Raw genomic sequence first — 20,702 nt, 5'->3', positions numbered from 1 at the left:
CTTCGCCAGTCGCCTTCAAACAACAATAATGCAATGATTTAGTATCCTTCATATTTGGGAATGAAATTAATATTGTGTTTAGTTCTGAGTCATCATACATTTATTTATTTCATTAAAACAATTCTACTATTAATCTACATAATTAAAAACAATTTAAGTGAAGTTATACAGATTTACGAAATGCAACACTTAGAACCTTTCTTATCATTTATTAATAATGCGTAATACTTCAACTTTTAAATGTATCCGATAACGAAGCACTCCAGTTCTGTTGTTAGGAACAAACGCTCCAATAATAAGGTTGTGATTTATATTCACTTCTAATCTAAGTGTAACTTATTTACACTTGTACAGGTGATATCTCAATGTAGTTTGCTACAGATAAATGATTAAAAATGTAGATCATTTATTGATGAAATATTTAAACATAGTCTTAGCAGGTAGACATTTTTACTGTTAAAATCTGAAAAATAAAAAACATTGTCCATTAAAAATTGTTGAACAAATTATTTACCTTCGAACAAGTGTTGTATGTGGATGTTGCAAAATTGATGGAGAATGGTAGGTAGATATCTAAAAAATACCCAGATGCCTTCGATTCGAACACAACTCGATCTTCACCAACTTCCAACATGAAATCTCTAGATTTTGGGGCAGCACGCAACTGAATTTCGCAGTAGCACAAGTTATTTTCGCCCTTCCTCCTGAACAGCCTATACTTGGGGGTAATGATAGACTTTTCGGAACTTGACAGCACCTGTATAAACGGTTGGGCGTTTCGGTTTGTATCAATCAAAATTTGCTCCTCCCCTTTGATAGAAGCGATAGTATTCTGGATTTCTCGTTGCTGAATTCGATGCAGCTGTAATGTTCCATACGCTTTTTTGTTCTTTAATATCACTCGCTCGTCCGTCATGTGCAAGTTGTACTTATCTCGTAGACCCTCGAAAACCACTGTGAGCAAAAAGTTCTTAAAAAGTACACTATTTTCGATTTTGTACATGAACTTTGTATTTATGGCGATGTCGACCGCTTTGGCGCCAATTCCTTTTTTATCGGATTCATTACGCACCTCGCCAATGCTTAAGGGAATTTTGTAATTACAGATCTCGTCCGAGTTGCAAATATCGGCGAGTTGGCTTTCACTTATGTCATCAGGCGGAGGTAGAGCGTCGGTCTGACAAATGTTTACAAATAACTTTTCGTTGGTTCCGATTTCTTTTGTTTTTACACAGAAACCTGTGAAAATTGCACAAAATATTAATAGTATATTATATACCGCGGGACTGAAGTAGTACTTTTAATCCCGAATGTAAAGTAAAGTAAAGTTTAATTTACCTGAGGGATTAAGACCACTACTTCAGTCGCAAGGTATATACGATATTTTTCATACTTCCGAAACTGAAACATTTAATATGTATGAAGTTAGAGAACGCGTTCTTTCAAAAAAATCGCTGCTTAACAAGTTACCATAGGAATGTTGCGTTGGTATGACAAACCCTATGCTATGGTAACAAAAATAATTTGGAAACTGTCATTGCTAGTGTCATAATTTTGGTGGTGGGTGACAAAGATGTATTTGATACTGATAAAAAGCAGCCAAAGTAGGTAAAAAATTGATACCACGGAAATCCAAAAAAACTATATGAGCAGCAGTATGATGCGTTTTTGAAGTGTGCCGCATACAAAATGTGGAACAACCTACTGAAATTGCCTTGTTAGTAATTTCATCCTTCCGGGATTTTTGTCCACATTTAATCCCGGCGGGACAAAAAGTGACACTTTAGTACTTGTCATAATGGAGTGAAGTTGTCACTTTAGTCTCTGAAGTACGAAAAAGCTTTTAAAGGTAAAAAGTATCTAATGATGTTCTGTAGAGGTTGGCCTACTAATTAACCCCCTAAATTCGTCTGTTGATACCGATGTCCAAACGGCCCAAAAAAGAAAAAAATGAAATTTTTCAAAAAGTTTCTGTTTTTAAAAACCTTTACAAGGGTGCGTTTTGTTTGTCGTTAGCTCTAATATTGGTAATGAAAATATAAGGATTTTTCTCCTCGCATTTTACATTGCATATATGACAAGAACGCACACATAATCGTTAGCCATTCGCTTAAACGGTGTAACTTTTTAAAATATCGTTTATAAGACACTGGTCTTAGACGAATCAGAATTTTAAAAAAAAGTTTAATATAAATTATAGCTGGTAACTTAACGAATCCAACGAGGGGTATAGTTTTAAAATAATTATCCATTTCTTTTTGGTCTTGGCCTATTTTTCTGCTTTCGTAAAAATCATTTTACCACTAGATGCTGCACGTGTAACATAATCATATTAATTAATTAATTCGAATTTTTCATGTACCTAACTATGAATTATGTTAGCGGGTCGGACAAAATTTATCGGCGGGCCGTAGGTTGCCCTACCTCTAGTGGCGGATATGGTGAGAATTAACCTGCCAGCAAATCTATTGTATTGAAGGAGGAAATTACATAAGATGACATTAAAGACAATATGAAGTTCCTATTTTTTTTATAGCTACGCATTGTATGTACTTTCAATTTTTCTAACACTACTAATACAATTACGGAGACAATTACAAATGAAGTCCCAGAATTGAACCTTGATGTATATGTCCTTGGTAACAGCAGCGCAGTTTATTTAGCAAGTAAATTTGCTATGTAATTTGGAGCATTGGAGAATCGGTATTGGATATTTTATGGTAGGTATATCTTGTTCATTAGGTGTATCGGAATAGTTATTGATTAAACAATTATGCAATTGAAAAATTATTGGCACATATAAAAAAGAGGTCGAATAGCACAAGGTTAACTCTCATCATGTGAATTATTTCAGTTACATCATTCATAATGATTAAGCTTACTGTAAACCTACTATTTTTTATCGTTAATATTCTGCCCAAACATTTATAAACTTCCACTACAGCTGTGATAGTAAACAGCTTATTGATTCAATTGAAAGTTAAGCAATTGAAAGTCACATTGTTTGTACAAAAATCCCAAATCCTTGTGAGAATGTGTGTTATGTAACAATTACTTACTTTTATTTAAAAAAAATGTTAGTTGGTAATATATGTAGGTAGGTATATATTAAATTTTCCTCGTTACTTCAATTGTATCCCCGATAGCCTAATCCCAATATTATGCAATCAGTTAGAGAAACAATAATCATCTTTTTGTAGTTAACTAGGTACATGTAATCGTGTTGCTTGTGCAATTGGGTGAGTGTATGCCATATACCTACCTACTCACCTGGAATCGGTTTTATTAATTTCGATGGGTACTGCTCTTCGCGCTCCAAAAGTTGAGTAATTTCATCAGAGTCATTCTAAAATAATTAAAAACATGTAATAAGTGTTGATTTTTGCTTTTAAAAAATTCAATGTATTAAATGTGCGTGACGTGAGACACTCCCCCCTCATTCCGATTAACCATCAGTCTAATTGACTTAACCTCAAATGTTTCAACTTTCAAATTCTTTGTCTTTTCTTTGCGCAAAACGTAAGTTTAATTAAATTACCGTTATCCGCAAGTTCTTCTCCACAATCGTCGAGTCAACATCCAAAAATACAGGTTTAGGACCCATTTTTTAGATCAAGGTTATGCGCGATATAAATACAAAGGGGGCGACGTTTACGTCGGCTTTTATCGGCTTTCGCACATTAATTATATAAACTCGTATCGAATTCTCTTGATAAATTGATAATTCACTTCCAGCGGAACACTAATCTTTGTAATGTTTACTAAAAAATCGCAAGTCACACATCTACTTTAGTAAAATGGCGAATTCCGAGTTGGACCGTTTTTGCGGTTCCCCTTTTTGGGTAAGTTTTTTTTTCGCAATATGGACCCAAATGATTTATTCTGTTACTTTAAGAATACCACACTCACATGGAATACGGCCGATCCCGATTTTACAAAGTGCTTCGAAAAGACAGTATTAGTGTGGGTACCCTGTGTGTTTCTCTGGACCTTTTCAAGTTTAGAAGTTTACTACATTTTAAATAGCCAAAACAGGAAAATACCGTGGAATTTTTTAAATATCACGAAATTTCTCATAACGTTAGTGTTGGTGATAGTGTCTGTCGTCGATTTTGGGGTTGCAGTGCACTATGCAAAAGATGAACAATACAGTATACACAAAGTTGATGTCTACAGTCCGATAATTAGGATTTTAACTTACGTAAGTATTCGTTGAAGGGGGTGATATGATTGCATAAGATTTCACAATAATTTTCAATATTTTGAATTGTAAAGATTTTTCTGATTATGTATTAGCATAGCAGAATACGAGGGGTGTGACACTTAAAAAATGTGTGCATGGATACACCATTACACTAAATACAGAGGGAAATATTACTAGTACTAACAACTATCGGATAGTGCCGAACCCCAAAGCAGAACAACGGGCGACAGTCAGAAAGAAAATGATTGCTGTAGAAAGATTGGGCAATTGGATGTAAGACCAGGTGCCAAATTCTTGATAGATTAGCTAACTAGCTCAAACCGGATATTTTAAAAGACGTTCTTGACAATCTTACATCCTTTATGCCTTTTTTGTTTAATAGTTTCCACAGCCCTGTAGAGCCTTTTCGAGTCTCGTCGAGATGTATAAAGAGATTTTGAAAATATTGTAAAGCTCTTAATACTTAATTGTAGATATTTTGAACAGATGTCATGAGGAGGAATATTCTTGAGACTCCTTCAGAGCCTGTACCTATACCTAGGCCTTTATGAATTACAAGATGTTTTCTCTTCCAGAGTCTGGAATGGTCTCGTAGACCTTTTAGTGACCTTACGCTTTACATTTTGAGAGTTGTTAAGAGGTTTTAATAATCTAAGAAAACATAAAATCCCAATTTTGAAGGACGTTTAAGAACCCTTTTGAAGTATGAAGGGTCCTTAAGTGCATTTAGTGATCTTTAAAAGTGTAAGACTCGCTAACAGTTTCCAAGGGCTTTCAGTTTTCAAGAGTATTCAAGAGACTATTAAGAGTCTTCTAGAGGCTTAAGTGTTTGAAAATGTTATAAAATGTAATACACTTTCATATTGTTAAGACACCCTCTTTATACTCTTAGCACTGATTCTTGTCAGTATTGTCAAAAGGTAACAAGAGCAAGAGAGCGATGGGGGTCTAAATAGTCGCACAATTGCAAAACAATCAATGGTGCGGAGCGAGATTTCGCTAGCGACCACTGTAGGGTTCATACAGTACGTTCAGAGATTTATGCAAGTTCATCACCCCTCAGTATTCTTATTATATAATGTACACCCAGATGTATACTTACTCAAAAGTTCACATTGCAGGCACTTTCGGCACTTATCTTAATATACTATTGTAAAAATGGCCTTCGTACTTCGGGTACCCAGTTTATATTTTGGTTTCTTAATGCAATATGTGCAATACCTCAACTTCGTACTGAAATATTGGGTACATCGTCAGAGTCGCTTGTCCCACAGTATTTTTACGTTAGCTACTTAATATATTTTCCGTTGGTTGTTATAATGGTGCTATTAAATTGTTTCGCCGACAAGGAACCGGAAGTCACGAATTATCCCAAATCAGAGGTGAGCCGCATTGTACTCCACTGTATAGCACTAAACACCTAAGTTTATAGAAACCTTGTCCAGAGGAGAGCGCAAGTTTCCTCTCTCGCATGTTTTATCGCTGGTTTGATTCGATGGCATGGAGAGGCTTTCGTAATCCGCTGACTACTGCCGATTTATGGGATTTAAAGCATGAGGATACGGCAAAAGAAGTTTTTCCCATTTTCGATAAATACTGGCAGAAAAGTCTCAGTCAATCTTCAAGGTAAGTTGATGTAACTCGTTGTGTTTTACTGTTTGTTTTTTTATGGCACCTTTAACCATAAAAACGGAAAAAGGTTTTCGCGCTAAGGCGCGTAACTTTAGCGCTTTTTCCACTAAAGGTGGATTCACGTGCATACTAATTCCGATGTCCGAATCCGAAATTGTAATTTTAATATCGGGTCAAGAAAATGGTAATACACACGAATACAAATTTTGTTAACAATATTTTACAAAGTTGAATTTTTTTTTGGATACAATTTCCCGCTCAAGCACGATTGAAAATTGTTGACCATTCATAAACCTTTCGGAAATACAGTCTCGTCGGATTTCGTATGCATGTGAATCCACCTTTATACTGTACCTATATGGCAGTAGCTCTATCACCGAAGAGTGTGACAAAATAAATAGACTGCATGTTGTATACTAATCTAATCCTAACACGTTATACGTATATAGCGCTTCCACGCAGCAAATTGATACACTAACACTATACTTATCCGAATGATCACCGCTTACCTAAAGGCTTTATGCTTTAAAAACAACTTCCTTTTCCTCAACTTTCCTACTTTTACAGTCGTCCTCCGTACCCTCACGCAGAATATAAAACTGATTCTGTTCATGTGGAATTTATTAGGAGGTCGAAAGCTAAACAGGCCTCTGTGTTACCGGCATTGATTAAGACGATCGGGCCCACGTTTCTCTTTGGCGCCATCTTGAAACTTATTCAAGACATATTAACGTTTGTAAGTCCGCAAATTCTCAAGTAAGTATTTTGAGAGAAACGAGATATATTCTGATATTATGCGTTTAGTTTACTCATCGCCTTTGTGGAGGGAGGCGAGCCACAGTGGAGGGGTTTCTTGTACGTCGGCCTTTTGTTCCTGACGGCGTGCGTTCAAACGCTCGTTCTTGCTCAATATTTCCATCGCATGTTTGTGGTTGGAATTCGAGTTCGCACGGCGCTTATATCGGCAATCTACAGAAAGGCGTTAAAAATGTCGAACGCCGCAAGAAAGGAAAGTACCGTAGGGGAAATTGTCAATCTAATGTCCGTCGATGCCCAGAAATTTATAGAACTGACACCGTACATTAACATGATTTGGTCGGCACCATTACAAATCATCTTGGCACTCTACTTTCTGTGGCAAGTGCTCGGGGCGTCAGTCTTAGCTGGCTTGGCCGTGATGATAATTTTGATACCCATCAACGGTCTTATCGCGAATCGTGGCAAGGTACTGCAAATACGACAGATGAAGAATAAGGACGAACGGGTGAAGCTGATGAACGAGGTCCTCAGCGGTATCAAGGTGCTGAAGCTGTACGCGTGGGAGCCCAGTTTTGAAGCGCAGGTTTTAAAAATCCGTAACAAGGAAATCAAGGTTTTAAAACAAGCCGCTTATTTGAATGCAGGTACTTCATTTATATGGTCGTGTGCGCCATTTGTGGTAAGTACATTGTAGTGTGCGATTTATTCTTGATAAGAGCTCACCAAGATCATCATTTTGTTCTATTTATGTTCTCGCTCCAATAGTCTTGTTAAGTCTTTGAGTGCAGAAAGCTGATATTGCTCGTTGAGAATATTTAAGTTTTTATTAGTTTCCAAAAGTTTTTCATGATTGCCACAGATTATTAGTGGCTTTCAAGAGTCCTTAAAAAAAAAGAGTTTTTCATATCCTTTAAAGATGTAATTACTTGAGCATTTTCAAGCAAATAAAACAACGAATGATTAAACCACTTTATTACAATGTTTTTCCGAAGTTTCAATATGTATTTTGCGCAGCGTCTACGCGCGCGCATTCAATATGGCAATTTTTTCGTATCGCTGTAGTTTACATGTAACAAAGTAAGCGGCGTAATCTATATTCTGTGCTGTTGTTATGGTACACCCTCTATATCATGTACGATCGAGGTCGCGTACGTAACTTACCTCAATTCCCACCTTAATTTTCGACGCTCGCTCTACACTGTGTCTGGTTTGGCTTAGCCTTTCCTGATGAAGTTGCGGCACTAGTGGTATTACTCGCTTGCGAGAAAGAATGGAGGAAAAGTGGGCACCACAATCACAAGGTTTTTATTATCTATCAATGCCTATAACTGCTTTATCGCCGTCAACATACGAGAACCTGAACTGCAACGCCATCAATCCATAAATAATCAGTGGTCAGTGGCGGGCGTAGGGTCCTATCTCAGCCACTTCCAGTTTTCCCGCGATGGCCACGTGTGGAAACGAGTCTCCGGAAAATTAGTCACCGCCTACTGAAGTACCACAAGGGCAACTCGCTTCAGCCCTGGAGACATTTTTTGCTGCACACCTTGCTTGTCCAAATATTCACATTCAGCACACCTGGTTTAGGTTAAGATAGAGTCGCCCATCAGTCAATGGCTCACGATGTAAACATACAAGGGTTACATAAGTAGAACAAAATGGTATCTATCTTGGTAATTTTGATACAAATACAAATATCGAGACCAATATAAAATTCTCATTTCTCCCCTGTGCAATTTCGCTACAATTAATTACTCCAACAGTGAGTTAAAAAAATTATGTGCTGTACAGGTTACATTATTCACCTTTCTAACATATGTCTTCGTTGACGAGGAACATCAGTTAACACCCCAAGTAGCATTTGTATCCCTCGCATTGTTTGGGACCATGCACTTTGCGATGGGTGCATTTCCAATGGTACTTGTGTGGTCCGTTGAGGTATTTTTACAGTAAATCATAAATACTCGCTTCCTTTATCACTAGTTGAGTAACTAATAAATACACTTTTTGTTTAAATAAATTGGCACTAATTTTAATTACTTATGCATGACTAGGTTTCGCTGGTGTCTTTTGGCACTTATGTACTGGTTGATGACTCTCACGTGCTTGATGCCAAGACTGCCTTTGTTTCATTGTCTCTCTTTAATGTGCTGCGATTTCCATTGAGCATGTTACCCATGATGATCTCCAATGTGGTGCAAGTAAGCCCCTTTTTACTTTATCCATTCTGAAGAGCTGGGCAAGATCTGTTTATTAAGAAGTAATTATGTTACTTGATCAATTAGTTATTACTTTAAGCTTTACTAGCAGCAACTAACTTTCCATAAGTCAAGTTATACCTTTAAATCAATGGAATACTTAGTTGCTATTCAATTCATTCTGAAAAGTGACATTTATAGTTGTTGGTAACATTAATGATTGCACGACTCTAGTACGGTACACAGTAACTTTTTGTTTTTTGAAAAAAGTAGCTATATAACTAGTTAGTGCCCAGCTCTGATCCATGGTTACTAATTATCATTGGCATTTGCGACTAACATAAGTACCATCCCTATTCTGTACTTCATATAATAATCGCTTCTAAATTTCAGACTTTTGTGTCTATCAAACGTTTGAATAAGTTTATGAACTGTGAAGAACTTGATGTAAATAATGTTACGCACGATCCGAAAGAAAGTAAGCAATTTTTTCGTTACACTAAAGTTAATTGTGTGATTCCAGAGGTTCCAATATTAATAGAAAATGGGATATTTGGCTGGGGCGAAGAGCCAATTTTAAAGAATATCAATATACAGCTTGAAAGAGGATGTCTGACTGCAGTCGTCGGGAGTGTCGGATCAGGTAAAAGCAGTCTGATCTCGGCACTGTTAGGTGAGATGGAAAAAATATCTGGGAGGGTAAACACCGTTGGATCCGTCGCGTATGTCTCCCAACAGGCTTGGATTCAAAATGCGACTTTACAACAAAATATTCTATTTGGTAAAACAGTCGATAAAAAAGTGTATGACAATGTCATTGGAGCGTGCGCTCTCAAACCAGACTTTGAGATGCTACCGGCCGGCGACCAAACAGAAATTGGCGAAAAGGGAATCAATTTGTCAGGGGGTCAGAAGCAACGTGTGAGTTTAGCTAGAGCGGTTTATTCAAATTCAGATATTTATCTTCTGGACGATCCCTTAAGCGCCGTTGATAGTCACGTGGGTAAACACATCTTTGAACAAGTTGTCGGACCCGATGGTCTTTTAAAAAATAGCACAAGATTACTTGTAACACACGGCATTACCTACTTACCTATGGTCGATAAAATAATTGTTCTTAAAGATGGGGAAGTATCAGAAGTGGGAACTTATCAAGAACTTCTCGATAAAAAGGGCGCTTTTGCTGAATTTATCATACAACATTTGAACGAAGTGGTTAATGATGAGAATGAAGAGCGTAAGTATGTGTTTGAGCAGCAAATCGCCTGTCTACAATACACCGCTATTGATTAATTGGTGTGTTCATTTTTTTAAAATTATGAAACCAACCACTACAGTTCTTCTTGTTTGTGAGCTGTCCATCTGTTAACGTGTTTAAATACTAATCGTCTTTATTTTGTAGTGAGCAGAATGTTAGCTAATAACTACTCGCTCCACTCAACACACCCATGCCTTACCTGGGATTCAACTCCAGGATTCTTGTAATAATAATAATAATAATAATAGAATCTTGATATACAGATCATTCATATTTGAACATGCTTATATTAATAATTAATAAATTATAATACAAAAATATAATGCATAAATAACAACATAATTGCTTTAAAGGAATAGGCAACAATAAATAAAAACGCAATAATTAAAAATATTAAATTTAACAAAGAAAAATACAGTATATTAAAAATACCATTTTTTATTAAACTATTGCTCTTTAGTATAACCTAATAATAATTTTGTAAAAGTATGAATACATGGACTGTGTTTGATATTACGTGGTAGATTATTAACCACCAAATTATTTATAAAACAGTTCATCGTTGATTTATAATTTGTTTGAAATATGTGAATGTTCTAAGAACTACACTGTAGACTGTAGGTAGTATTGGTGTAGTTCATACCTAGTTAAATACTACCGGCCCTTATGGCGCAGGGGAGTGAAAACTCGACTGTGGTACCGAGGGTCCCTGGTAGACATGGTTGATACTGTCCTCTATTGGTTGGATTCATAACAAAAAAAAAAGCGAAGACATCTTGTTTACTTTTTAGTAACAGTTGATTGTTGCAGAATTGGATGAGTTGAAACAACAATTGAGCGGAACTGTGGTATCGGACGAGTTTTCGAGACAATTAAGCAGGCACATTTCACGTATATCGGAGTCGTTCTCTGAAACTGGCTCAGAGAAGGCGAACGGTTCACTACAACGCCAAAAGTCTATTGACAGCAGAGAGGAAAAAGGGTTAACGCGTCGAACAAGTTCGTTAGACGCGGCGAAAAAACCCGTCGTGGGCGAGAAACTAATTGAAGCGGAAAAGGCGGAAACGGGCAGCGTAAAATGGGCGGTGTACACTCATTACTTAAAGTCGATCGGAATATTTTTGACCGTTTCTACTATTGTACTTAATATTTTATTTCAATTCTTTACTGTGGGATCAAATTTGTGGTTGACGGAATGGTCAAATAGCAAAAATGTTTCAACACATCAACGGGACATGTATCTTGGTGTGTACGGTGCTTTAGGATTAGGTCAAGGTAAGTGTTTGTTTGGTAAGAACTATATTGCGAACTTACATAAGGAAAGGACGAGTAATATGTAAAAAGGTAAAAACCTACATAAAAGAGAAATTTCACAACAGGCAAAGTTGAACAGTCCGAGGTTGAGTGTTGAGTGAAAATGACATATACCCAACTTATCACATGCGCGGTTTCAGTTTTCGATTATTCCTAAGAAATTGTAAGTATAGGATTTTGGTCCCGAACAAAGATTATAACAGTTGGCGGTGCGTTTCCTCAAACCCGCCGCATAAACGGTCAACTAACTCAAGGTTAAACAAGAAAATACAAGCTTGAGATCTATCACATTGATAGTTCGTCCTTCGTTGCACTTGAGCGCCACTCAATTTCTATCTTAATTCTCCCCGCATAAAATTGAGAAGGCACGAGGCTACAAATCAATTTAGGTACCAAAACAAGTTCTGTGTTATTCAAACAATGGCAAAAATAAAAACTCTCTCCACAATGGGATAGCTTAACACACAAATATTCAAAATACTCCCCAAATACTCAAAATTGTAACTTACATTACACTAATGCCTCGCTCTATTCATTATCTGCTTCTATAGTAGGTACGGTACTTAATTGGCCAATCTCTCTGTAAGGAAGTGGCGGACTACAATAATTTCGCGTTGTTTCATTTTTTGTATGATTTTTATTTTAGATGTATACTAATTGTAGAGTCATTATATACCTACGCAATTTAGGAACGAGAATATGTAAACTTTTAGTTTAAGGGGAAATGGAAGAACGGTTTTTGCCGAATTTCCTCCTTTTGTGTATATTTTTTGTACACAATAAACGTTATTAAGAGTTAAGAATTAAGATACCTACTATCGGCAGTATTTATTGGCAGACACTTCAAATATCAAAAACACGCTATATGTATAGGTAGCTATCTCGCTCACACTCAAGCGTACGTATCTTATAACACCTAGTACCTGAGAATTGGTCGTCGACCCAACCTAGGGGGTATGTACACTACACACTAATACTACTCTATTGTACCTCTTTTGTTCATCAGAAAATAAGTAAAGTCTGGGATCTTGGACTACTACTTTGAGATTATTGAGGAAAATAGTAATTGACAGTATTTCAAGGTACACCTTGATTTGATAATCACCGTACGTACACCTCCATATAGTTATGCTTATGCTTACTGCTCAGAGGGACGAGAAAATCGTACTTTGAAGAAAATCGAACATATGTGACATTTTATTTTTTTGATATGATATGAATGTTATATACTGGATAACGACATTAAAGTTGTAAAAACAAAAGGGCTTGTTTGGTGCAAATGTTGCAACTTTGCCTTCGATTTAAGAATTGGCTGTTGAGAATACAAGGACTGTGGTAAAGACATCAGAGTCAAATTGTTTTTACATCTTTTTACATATTACATGCTCTTGCGGTTAACAGAATCATTTGGAAAAACTGATCAACAAATTTCACTATAAAGAAAAGCATGTATCAGATGTGTTTTCCTTTCACTACTTTCATTGCACTCACAGAGCATGTTACGTTAATTTGTATGTTACTAATCGACTAAGTTGTATGAAGTTGTACCCACTAACGTTTCTTATACACCCTTTTATCATATTTTGATGATCAAATACAATAGAGTCTAGATTACGACATGTCTAATCTTTCCCACCTACATTTTAAACTCAATAACTACCACCTCACTCAGTTACATATGGATCCCCACTTAAAAGTTCGACTAAACATTTTCATGCACTCCATTATAAACTATCCGCAAAAATAAAATTAATTCATTTTTACTTATAGGTGTTGCTATTTGTGTTGCGACTTTATCTAATGCTGTAGGAACTATTAGAGCATCAAGAATTATTCACCACGAACTGTTAGTAAACATAATGCGCCTGCCACTCACTGTTTTTGATGTGACACCACTGGGTCGTTTGCTAAATAGATTTTCTAGCGATATTACGACATTGGATCTAGTCTTGCCACAAATTCTCTACTCTTCCCTACAAATGGGAACTTCGGTAAAATCTCTATCGGTTACTTTTGGGGCACACTGACACCGCTACTAACTGCTTCACCGCTTTTATGTATTAACCGCCTTTACATTCCTATCATCACTGTATTATTATAGTAATCGTAATCTGTTTCGGTTTTCAGTTTTCTCACTTTTACTATCGACCTTGGCGTTATTCATTGGTTGTTTGCGTGGAGCCCAGTTGTTGCACAATTTGTTGCTTTCGAATGTATTGAGAGCTCCTGGAAGTACATTTTTTGATGTAACGCCCATCGGTCGAATTTTAAATAGATTTTCAAAAGATATCGAAACAGTGGATATAGTTTTACCGATGACATTTCGTGGATTTGTTAATATGTTATGTTCGGTAATTCCTATAATTATTATTAGCAAGCAGTTATATTTAAAAGTGATATTTGTCAGTAAAAGGTATTCTTAAAGCATGTCCATTCTTTTGTTTTTTCCATTGGACTTAAGTAAAAAGTTGAATTTTTAGCGCTAAGTGTGTGTTCCTCTGAATTGATATTGTGATTATCTGCTGTGAAAGCCGCTGATCACGTTCACAGACATTTGCTGGAAAATATTTTGAGAAATCCGATTCAGTTTTTTGAGTGTGTGCCTATTGGTAGAATTATTAGTCGTTTTTCTAAAGACATTGAGAGTATCGATGACGAACTCGCCTTTAACGTCTACGAATTTATTGAGAGTTCTGGTTTGGTAGGTGTATTTGTTTATAATCTTATTTACAGCAGTTATATTTAAATTGAATGTTTCCGGATTTTACAATTTTCGAAAATACTACATGTAGTTTTTTTTTATTTTGGGACAGTGTCCACTTGTAACTAGTAACTGTATAAGAGGCTACATTACTTTCAACTATTTCGTAAATATTTTCTCGTTGTACTCGAGTAAGAATTGCACCCAGATCTTTTTCTAATATTTTATGCCTTTTGAAGCCCACTATATAACGTTATGCTCATGTACGCCGGTAACCATTCTTATAAGTAATAAGCGTTAAATAATTGTTTGGGTAGATCCTTTGTGTTTGGCACTTGTCAAAAAGAACACAAATGGTTTATCTAACTTTGCAGAAATTATTACATTATTTTGAATTTAATTGTATACTTTTCGAATTTCTGTGATGAACCGAAGAGTTTGTTTCACTTAGGTATATGGATCTATAATAGTTTAATATACGAATTTCCCATTGATTATCTTACCCATTCTATAATTTGTTTCCTTATATCAGATAGAATAGTTATTTTTTCACTGTTGACGAAAAATTAAAAAAAAAATTTTTGACAGTTGTAGAAAAATGTATTTATACAGGGTGTGGTACCTAGCGCGACGCAGCATAGGAATTTCAATGGTAATTTCTTTATAGTCAATTATCAGCTCCCCTAATTATTTCAGAGCAAAAGTCTAAATACGTTTTTTTCAGAGAAAAAAATACTGCTACTGTTCATACTATTACTCATAATTTTCCGTTTTTCAAAATCGTAGAAATCGACAAAATAAAAAGATTCATTTTACAACAAATCAGATATGCCTTGGAATTACCGTCAAAACCATCAGGAAAACGACAATACACTCAACGTTTTGGCTGCAGTATAGCGGAAAATTCGAATATAAGTTTAAGAACAATTCTCCCTCATATCAATTTCTTTTTCTTCGATTATGTACTCTGGTTCCGGAAAATGATAAACAAATAGTATGTCATGCACATGCAGCATTACATTCTCTAAAAAAACCATTACCCCATAGACGCTTTTTCTTGCGCCGGTTAGTTGAAACAGAATTAAATATGAAAATCGTTCGACGTCAAACAACTGTAACTTAGATGCGATGCGTATGGAGAATTTAAAATTATTTCCTCAATTATTAAATCATTAGTTAATTAATCACGAAATTAAAGTATTTATATCAAACTTATACTTCTAATTTTATTAAAATACAAAACTTAAATTAATTAATTAGTGAGTGATGATAAAGAATTCATTTTCTTACTATGTTTGAAAGTAGTATATAGCCTCTTATTTAGTAACAAATAGTCTGTTGACTAAAACTGATTAATTTTAAAAATAGTGCATGCACAAAACCCGCCTTCTTAGTTGAAACAATCAGCATCTCTCATCAATTTCCAAAAGATGTTTTTTTGAAACAGAAATGTGTCGTAATTTTTAGAATCAAAATGTTTTAACTTTTTAATTGTACTGTTGCGAAAGTATAGTCACAGCTTCGTGTTAACCAATGAGAGGAAAAATATAAATTTCTTTCTTTTCTAGTTACAAGCATGTTTGGTTGGCTGTTTATGTTTGCGAAAGTGACAAAGGGTGCATCCAAAATCCTTCACAAACACTTGCTGTCTAATGTGCTCCATCTGCCCATAGTTTTTTTCCATGTAACCCCGATAGGTAGAATGTTAGCTCGTTTTTCGAACGACATTCATTCGCTTGATCGGCAACTTCCGTTCGCCATACGAATTGTTCTGTCAAATTCGCTTTCGGTATGTTGGATGTGTCTACTCATGTGTGAGCATGTCTCTCGCATGGATTGTTTCTTCGTACTTTTTGAACAAAAGCTTTTGGCATGGAACATTAATTAAGTTTATAGTGATCATGTGTTCGGAACACAATTGCAAAACTGGTAACCTTGCTTATCGCTTAGAAATGCTGGAACTGAATAACCAGGTTATTGGAGTATTTGAAATTTCAATTCGCCTATTCGAATTATTTGTAACTAATAAATTACTCACACTCTTCCGATAATCACACTATTTGAACTTTTATTCGCACGTTAGGATTTATTAGGGGATTTATTATTGCAAATAATGAAAAATATTTAAATAATTCCAATTATTTGAGTAGTCAAATATTGGAGTCATTTGACTGTACAAGTATACACTCTAATTACAATAATTCTTTGGCTTTACTATTTATAGCTAACGTATTTGCTTGTGCGGTTAATCTAAACAAATCACCATAAATGTCAACTCTGGCTTTATTGAATAAACATTCTAGCATATAAAGTTAGAAACCTCATCTGACATTTCTAATTTTCTAGCGCTACTTTGAATACAGTGTAAGTCCCATTGCCATACAAATTAAATTGTTAACGAAAATAAAATATATGAATAACATTAATAATCTTCTGGCTAGGTTTAGCAATTTTCATTCTCGACGCCTTCCCCCCTCCACAAAAGGTTCTGACAATTAAGTCATTCAAAATCAATTTTACAATCTCCCCATTGTGCCAAAAGTGTGAATTTTTCCTTTTAGAGTTCTGGAGTGATCAATAATTTTAAGGTTTTTGGTCAGTTATTAAATTAGTTCCTTGAAACAGCATTACAAAAACACTCTCCAATGGCTCTAAAAATGTCAAAATTAATTATTTATTTATTTATATCCTTATAACTCCTTGGCACTTAATTTTGAGTCTTTAAGATCATTTCGTACAAGACGCTTAAAGACTTAAATGCAATTTTAAGCTTTCTAGAGTGTTTTTAGGTCCTATCAGATTTTTTCTAGGCTACGGAAGTGTCTTAAACTCTTGTCGGAGTCATATACATAAGTACATCTCAGAGCTCAGGCTTTCCAGAGCAAATGGAAGTTTTTCAGAACCTTGTGTGCATTTTTTAAAGCATTCTAGCACCTTTCCAAAGAAATATGTACCGCTCTTTTTGCGATTTTCCAGAACCATGTAGTTGTAACTGTTTTACCGGCTCTCTTATACTCTTTTCGAAGTTTCTAACACCCTGTCCAGAGCTTTTCTATCACTGAAAAGAAACTAGGAAGCTCTATACTATATTAAAGTTATAGAAAGAACCTAATAAACAGCCACTGAGCGGCGTTTAAGGCGCTTGAAAGCTTTTGAAGAGTTCTATAAGTGTTTTAAAGTTGTCTTAAAGGTATCCAATGCCATCTCGACTACTTCAGTGCATGTTCCAGGCATTATAAGTAATTTTAGGTTCTTTACTACGCTTTACTTGATATTGCCTCCCAACCTAGGTATTCCAAAGTCGGTAAGAGATCTTAAGCTGTGGAAAATTTAGTAATTGGTAATTAAGTAGATAATTTATTATGGAAGAACCTTTGATCTTTCCAGAACTGTAAGAAAAAGTTCACTTTTGGCAAAATGGGCAACTGTGTGACTTTAACCTCGCCAATTTTCATTTTTAAAAAAAATTCAGAACTTTGGGGAATTAGTAAAATTCTGAAATGAGGTTAATCTTTTGTATTAATTATGGATGACCTATTCAACACTAACTGTTAAAAACAGAATTGCTAGCATTGGTATTGGCAGGGTAAAGGTGTATTTTTGCTTGGGCTTTTTTTTATAGATAATACATTTTATAACGAAAATTTCAGCAATTACAGCCGTATTTGCGGAGCTATGTCCTACCTTAGGTTGCTGGTATGCTGCACGTCTATTGCATAATGTGATGTTGCAAGGCATCTTGCGCGCTCCCCTAGCCTTTTTTGATGTTACACCTTCGGGTCGCATTATAGCTAGATTTAGTAAAGATGTTGACGTTATGGATACAAATCTTCCAATGTACTTTTCGGATGGAACTTATTGTTTTTTTGAGGTACTCCTCCTTTACTAAATTATGTTGTTTTCAATCAGATTGCTTTGTTGTATCACTTTAGGCATATTTAGTAATTGTGTTCCATTAGTTACGACACTATTTGTTTGTGTTCGTTTTCTAATTTTCATAGTGATGCTTAATGTTTAAATATGACTGCTTTCAAAAGTTATGTTCTTGTCGGCTTGCCAAGATTTATGCTGAAACGGTACAGATCTTGACATTGCTCGAAGCTTATATCTTAACTAATATAATTTGTAGGTGCTAGCAACTCTTTTCGTTATCAGTTATACTACACCCATATTCATTGCCGTAATACTGCCGATTGGAATTGTTTATTACTTAGTACAAAGATTTTACGTCGCCACATCTCGTCAATTAAAACGACTGGAGTCCGTCTCTCGTTCGCCAATTTACTCACATTTTGGAGAAACTGTAACTGGTGCCTCTGCAATTAGGGCGTATGGACAAGTGCAGAGATTTGTTAATGAATCTGAGGCGAGAGTCGACTTTAATCAAGTTTGTTATTTCCCGAGTATAATAGCGAATCGGTGGTTGGCTGTTCGATTGGAGATGGTTGGGAATTTGATAATACTATTTGCCGCCCTCTTCTCCGTTTTGAGCAAGGATCAGAACTCCGGCCTGGTTGGCTTATCGGTCACTTATGCTCTTCAGGTATGATATTTGTGTTTACCACTTGTATCACAATTATAGGAAGGTGATGCTGAACAGAGGGTCGTAATATAAGCTTTCTTGGAGACATTTGTGTTGTAGAAACATACTTTGATCAAACAGAATTTAACCACAAGGGACATATCTCAAATTCAGTGGATGCTTTGATCAATAACTGCTTTGTTGCTATTATAATCCTCTTTTCATTATGTGATAAGAACAAATTGATTTAATAACGGGAGAAGTTTCTATAAGAAAACTTTTACTTTGGCCTGTTTTGTACCTAAAGTTAATTTGACCTTTTGATCCATTGTAGATTACTCAAACGCTAAACTGGCTGGTGCGTATGACTTCGGATGTGGAAACAAATATTGTGGCAGTGGAACGTATCAAGGAGTATGGAGAAACGCCTCAAGAAGCTCCCTGGGACATTCCGAATGCCAAACCTGCTGAATCGTGGCCCAGTGTGGGTATGGTTAGTTTTAAAAACTTTGCGGTGCGTTACAGGCCCGGCTTGGACTTGGTTCTGAAGGGAATTAACTTTACTGTTAAAGGAGGGGAGAAAGTGGGAATTGTCGGCCGTACTGGAGCCGGCAAATCAAGTCTCACACTTTCTTTATTTAGGTAAGTATTTCAAGGCTAAGCAGTCCAGGTTTATTACAAATGTAAATGCAGTCTCAATAGCTCATTTGGTGTAAAAAATTCTACATTAAATTGGACTTCATTAATATAAAAAATAGTTTTTGTTTTTCATTTTTCCGTGCAGATTATCGGTTATTACAGATTCTCCATAGACTGTAATCATTTAGATATTATTGATATATACCTACTTCTCGATTTTCGGTGATTGAGGAGGAAGAACCCTAAAGATAGTTTGTCTTGACTTCAAAGAACATTAAAATATTTAATTTGAATGTATTGAGGGGTTCAGAAGAGACTACAGTTTATTTGTTGAGAAATCAAAGTAATTAAATTTCCAATCAAGCTATGACCATGTATTCAAAATCATTTGATTAAAAAGTGAAGTAAAGTCTTAATCTTTTTTTTTTTAGAATAATTGAAGCTGCGCAAGGTGAAATTATAATTGATGACGTCAACATCTCCAAAATTGGGCTTCACGCGTTAAGATCTCGCCTCACGATTATACCTCAAGATGCCGTGTTGTTCTCTGGTAGTCTGCGAATGAACTTGGATCCATTTAACAACCATCAGGACCAGGATGTTTGGCGATCGCTCGAACACGCGCATCTCAAGGAGTTTGTTAAAGGTTTTGCATTACATTTTTACGCCTAAAAACTGACTTAGTTTTTTAGGGTTGCCATCTGGCTTAAATCATGAGGTAACCGAGGGCGGAGAAAACCTTTCCGTAGGCCAGAGGCAACTGATTTGTCTGAGTAGGGCGTTGCTGCGCAAAACCAAAGTACTGGTTCTTGACGAGGCGACCGCCGCCGTTGATCTCGAAACGGACGACTTAATCCAAAGGACAATTAGAAATGAATTTCGTGATTGTACAGTTCTTACAATAGCGCATAGATTAAACACAATTATGGATTCGGATAGAGTAATTGTTTTAGACAAAGGTGATATTGTAGAATTCGACTCTCCCAGTAATCTTTTACAGAACAAACATTCTATTTTCTACGGAATGGCAAAGGATGCAGGTTTAGTTTAAAAACCTACGCTTTATTAGGTATAAATTCACTGATGAGAATGTGATGTTTCCTTAAACGTAAATATTAAGTTTAGCACAGTAAGATTTTAGTTCATACATAACGTATTCCTTTGCCATAAATTGTATTAAACACAGTTTGTACTTAAGAGTTTTTACATGAACAATTAGTTTTTTATGTACCACTTCTGTTCACTTTTATACTGTATCAAAATTAAAAATACAGTTGTTTTTTTTAATGTGTATATTCATTTCCTTCAAGAAGCTAATGATATCCAAGATTTTTCTCATCGTATTTCATTATCATTGAACTAACATTTACTAGTTTGGCTGCAATTTTTCCTAGCTTTTTGTATCTCCAACCCTAATTCTTGGTATCAAATCACTCCCCAAATGTCGGGGAGTGCTTTTCCAGCGATGTTAATTT

General features: G+C 35.6%; 2 protein-coding genes across 10 annotated transcripts; one reads left to right on the top strand and one right to left on the bottom strand.

Annotated features, from left to right (window-relative positions):
• Nucleotides 1-82: 82 nt before the first annotated feature.
• On the bottom strand, nt 83-3,676 carry LOC116175988 (PIH1 domain-containing protein 1-like). The gene is made up of 4 exons (XM_031494394.1): nt 3,539-3,676; nt 3,271-3,346; nt 515-1,239; nt 83-463 (listed from the first exon to the last, which is right to left on the bottom strand). The coding sequence occupies exons 1-4, from the start codon at nt 3,602-3,604 to the stop codon at nt 434-436; spliced, it is 897 nt and encodes a 298-aa protein (XP_031350254.1). The 5' UTR covers nt 3,605-3,676; the 3' UTR covers nt 83-433.
• Nucleotides 2,917-20,514, top strand: LOC116175985 (multidrug resistance-associated protein 1). Of its 9 annotated transcripts, none has more exons than XM_031494384.1 (15): nt 2,917-3,097; nt 3,736-3,842; nt 3,896-4,201; nt 5,326-5,586; nt 5,637-5,830; nt 6,404-6,592; nt 6,641-7,274; nt 8,650-8,796; nt 9,187-10,030; nt 10,862-11,326; nt 13,493-13,716; nt 18,196-18,609; nt 18,923-19,230; nt 19,659-19,873; nt 19,920-20,514. In XM_031494384.1, exons 2-15 carry the CDS (start codon nt 3,798-3,800, stop codon nt 20,276-20,278), a joined length of 4,605 nt encoding a protein of 1,534 aa, XP_031350244.1. In that variant the 5' UTR covers nt 2,917-3,097; nt 3,736-3,797; the 3' UTR covers nt 20,279-20,514. The 9 variants fall into 9 exon arrangements, with proteins under 9 accessions (XP_031350244.1, XP_031350245.1, XP_031350246.1 ...); XM_031494385.1 differs by lacking the exon at nt 2,917-3,097 and adding an exon at nt 3,169-3,239; XM_031494386.1 differs by lacking the exon at nt 2,917-3,097 and adding an exon at nt 3,277-3,519.
• The last annotated feature ends 188 nt before the right edge of the window (nt 20,515-20,702 follow it).

Source organism: Photinus pyralis, unplaced genomic scaffold (genome assembly GCF_008802855.1).
Source record: "Photinus pyralis isolate 1611_PpyrPB1 unplaced genomic scaffold, Ppyr1.3 Ppyr1.4_LG7, whole genome shotgun sequence".
NCBI classification, from domain to species: Eukaryota; Metazoa; Arthropoda; class Insecta; order Coleoptera; family Lampyridae; genus Photinus; species Photinus pyralis.
Note: the sequence above shows the minus strand (reverse complement) of the source record. Positions and strands in the feature narration are given on the sequence as shown.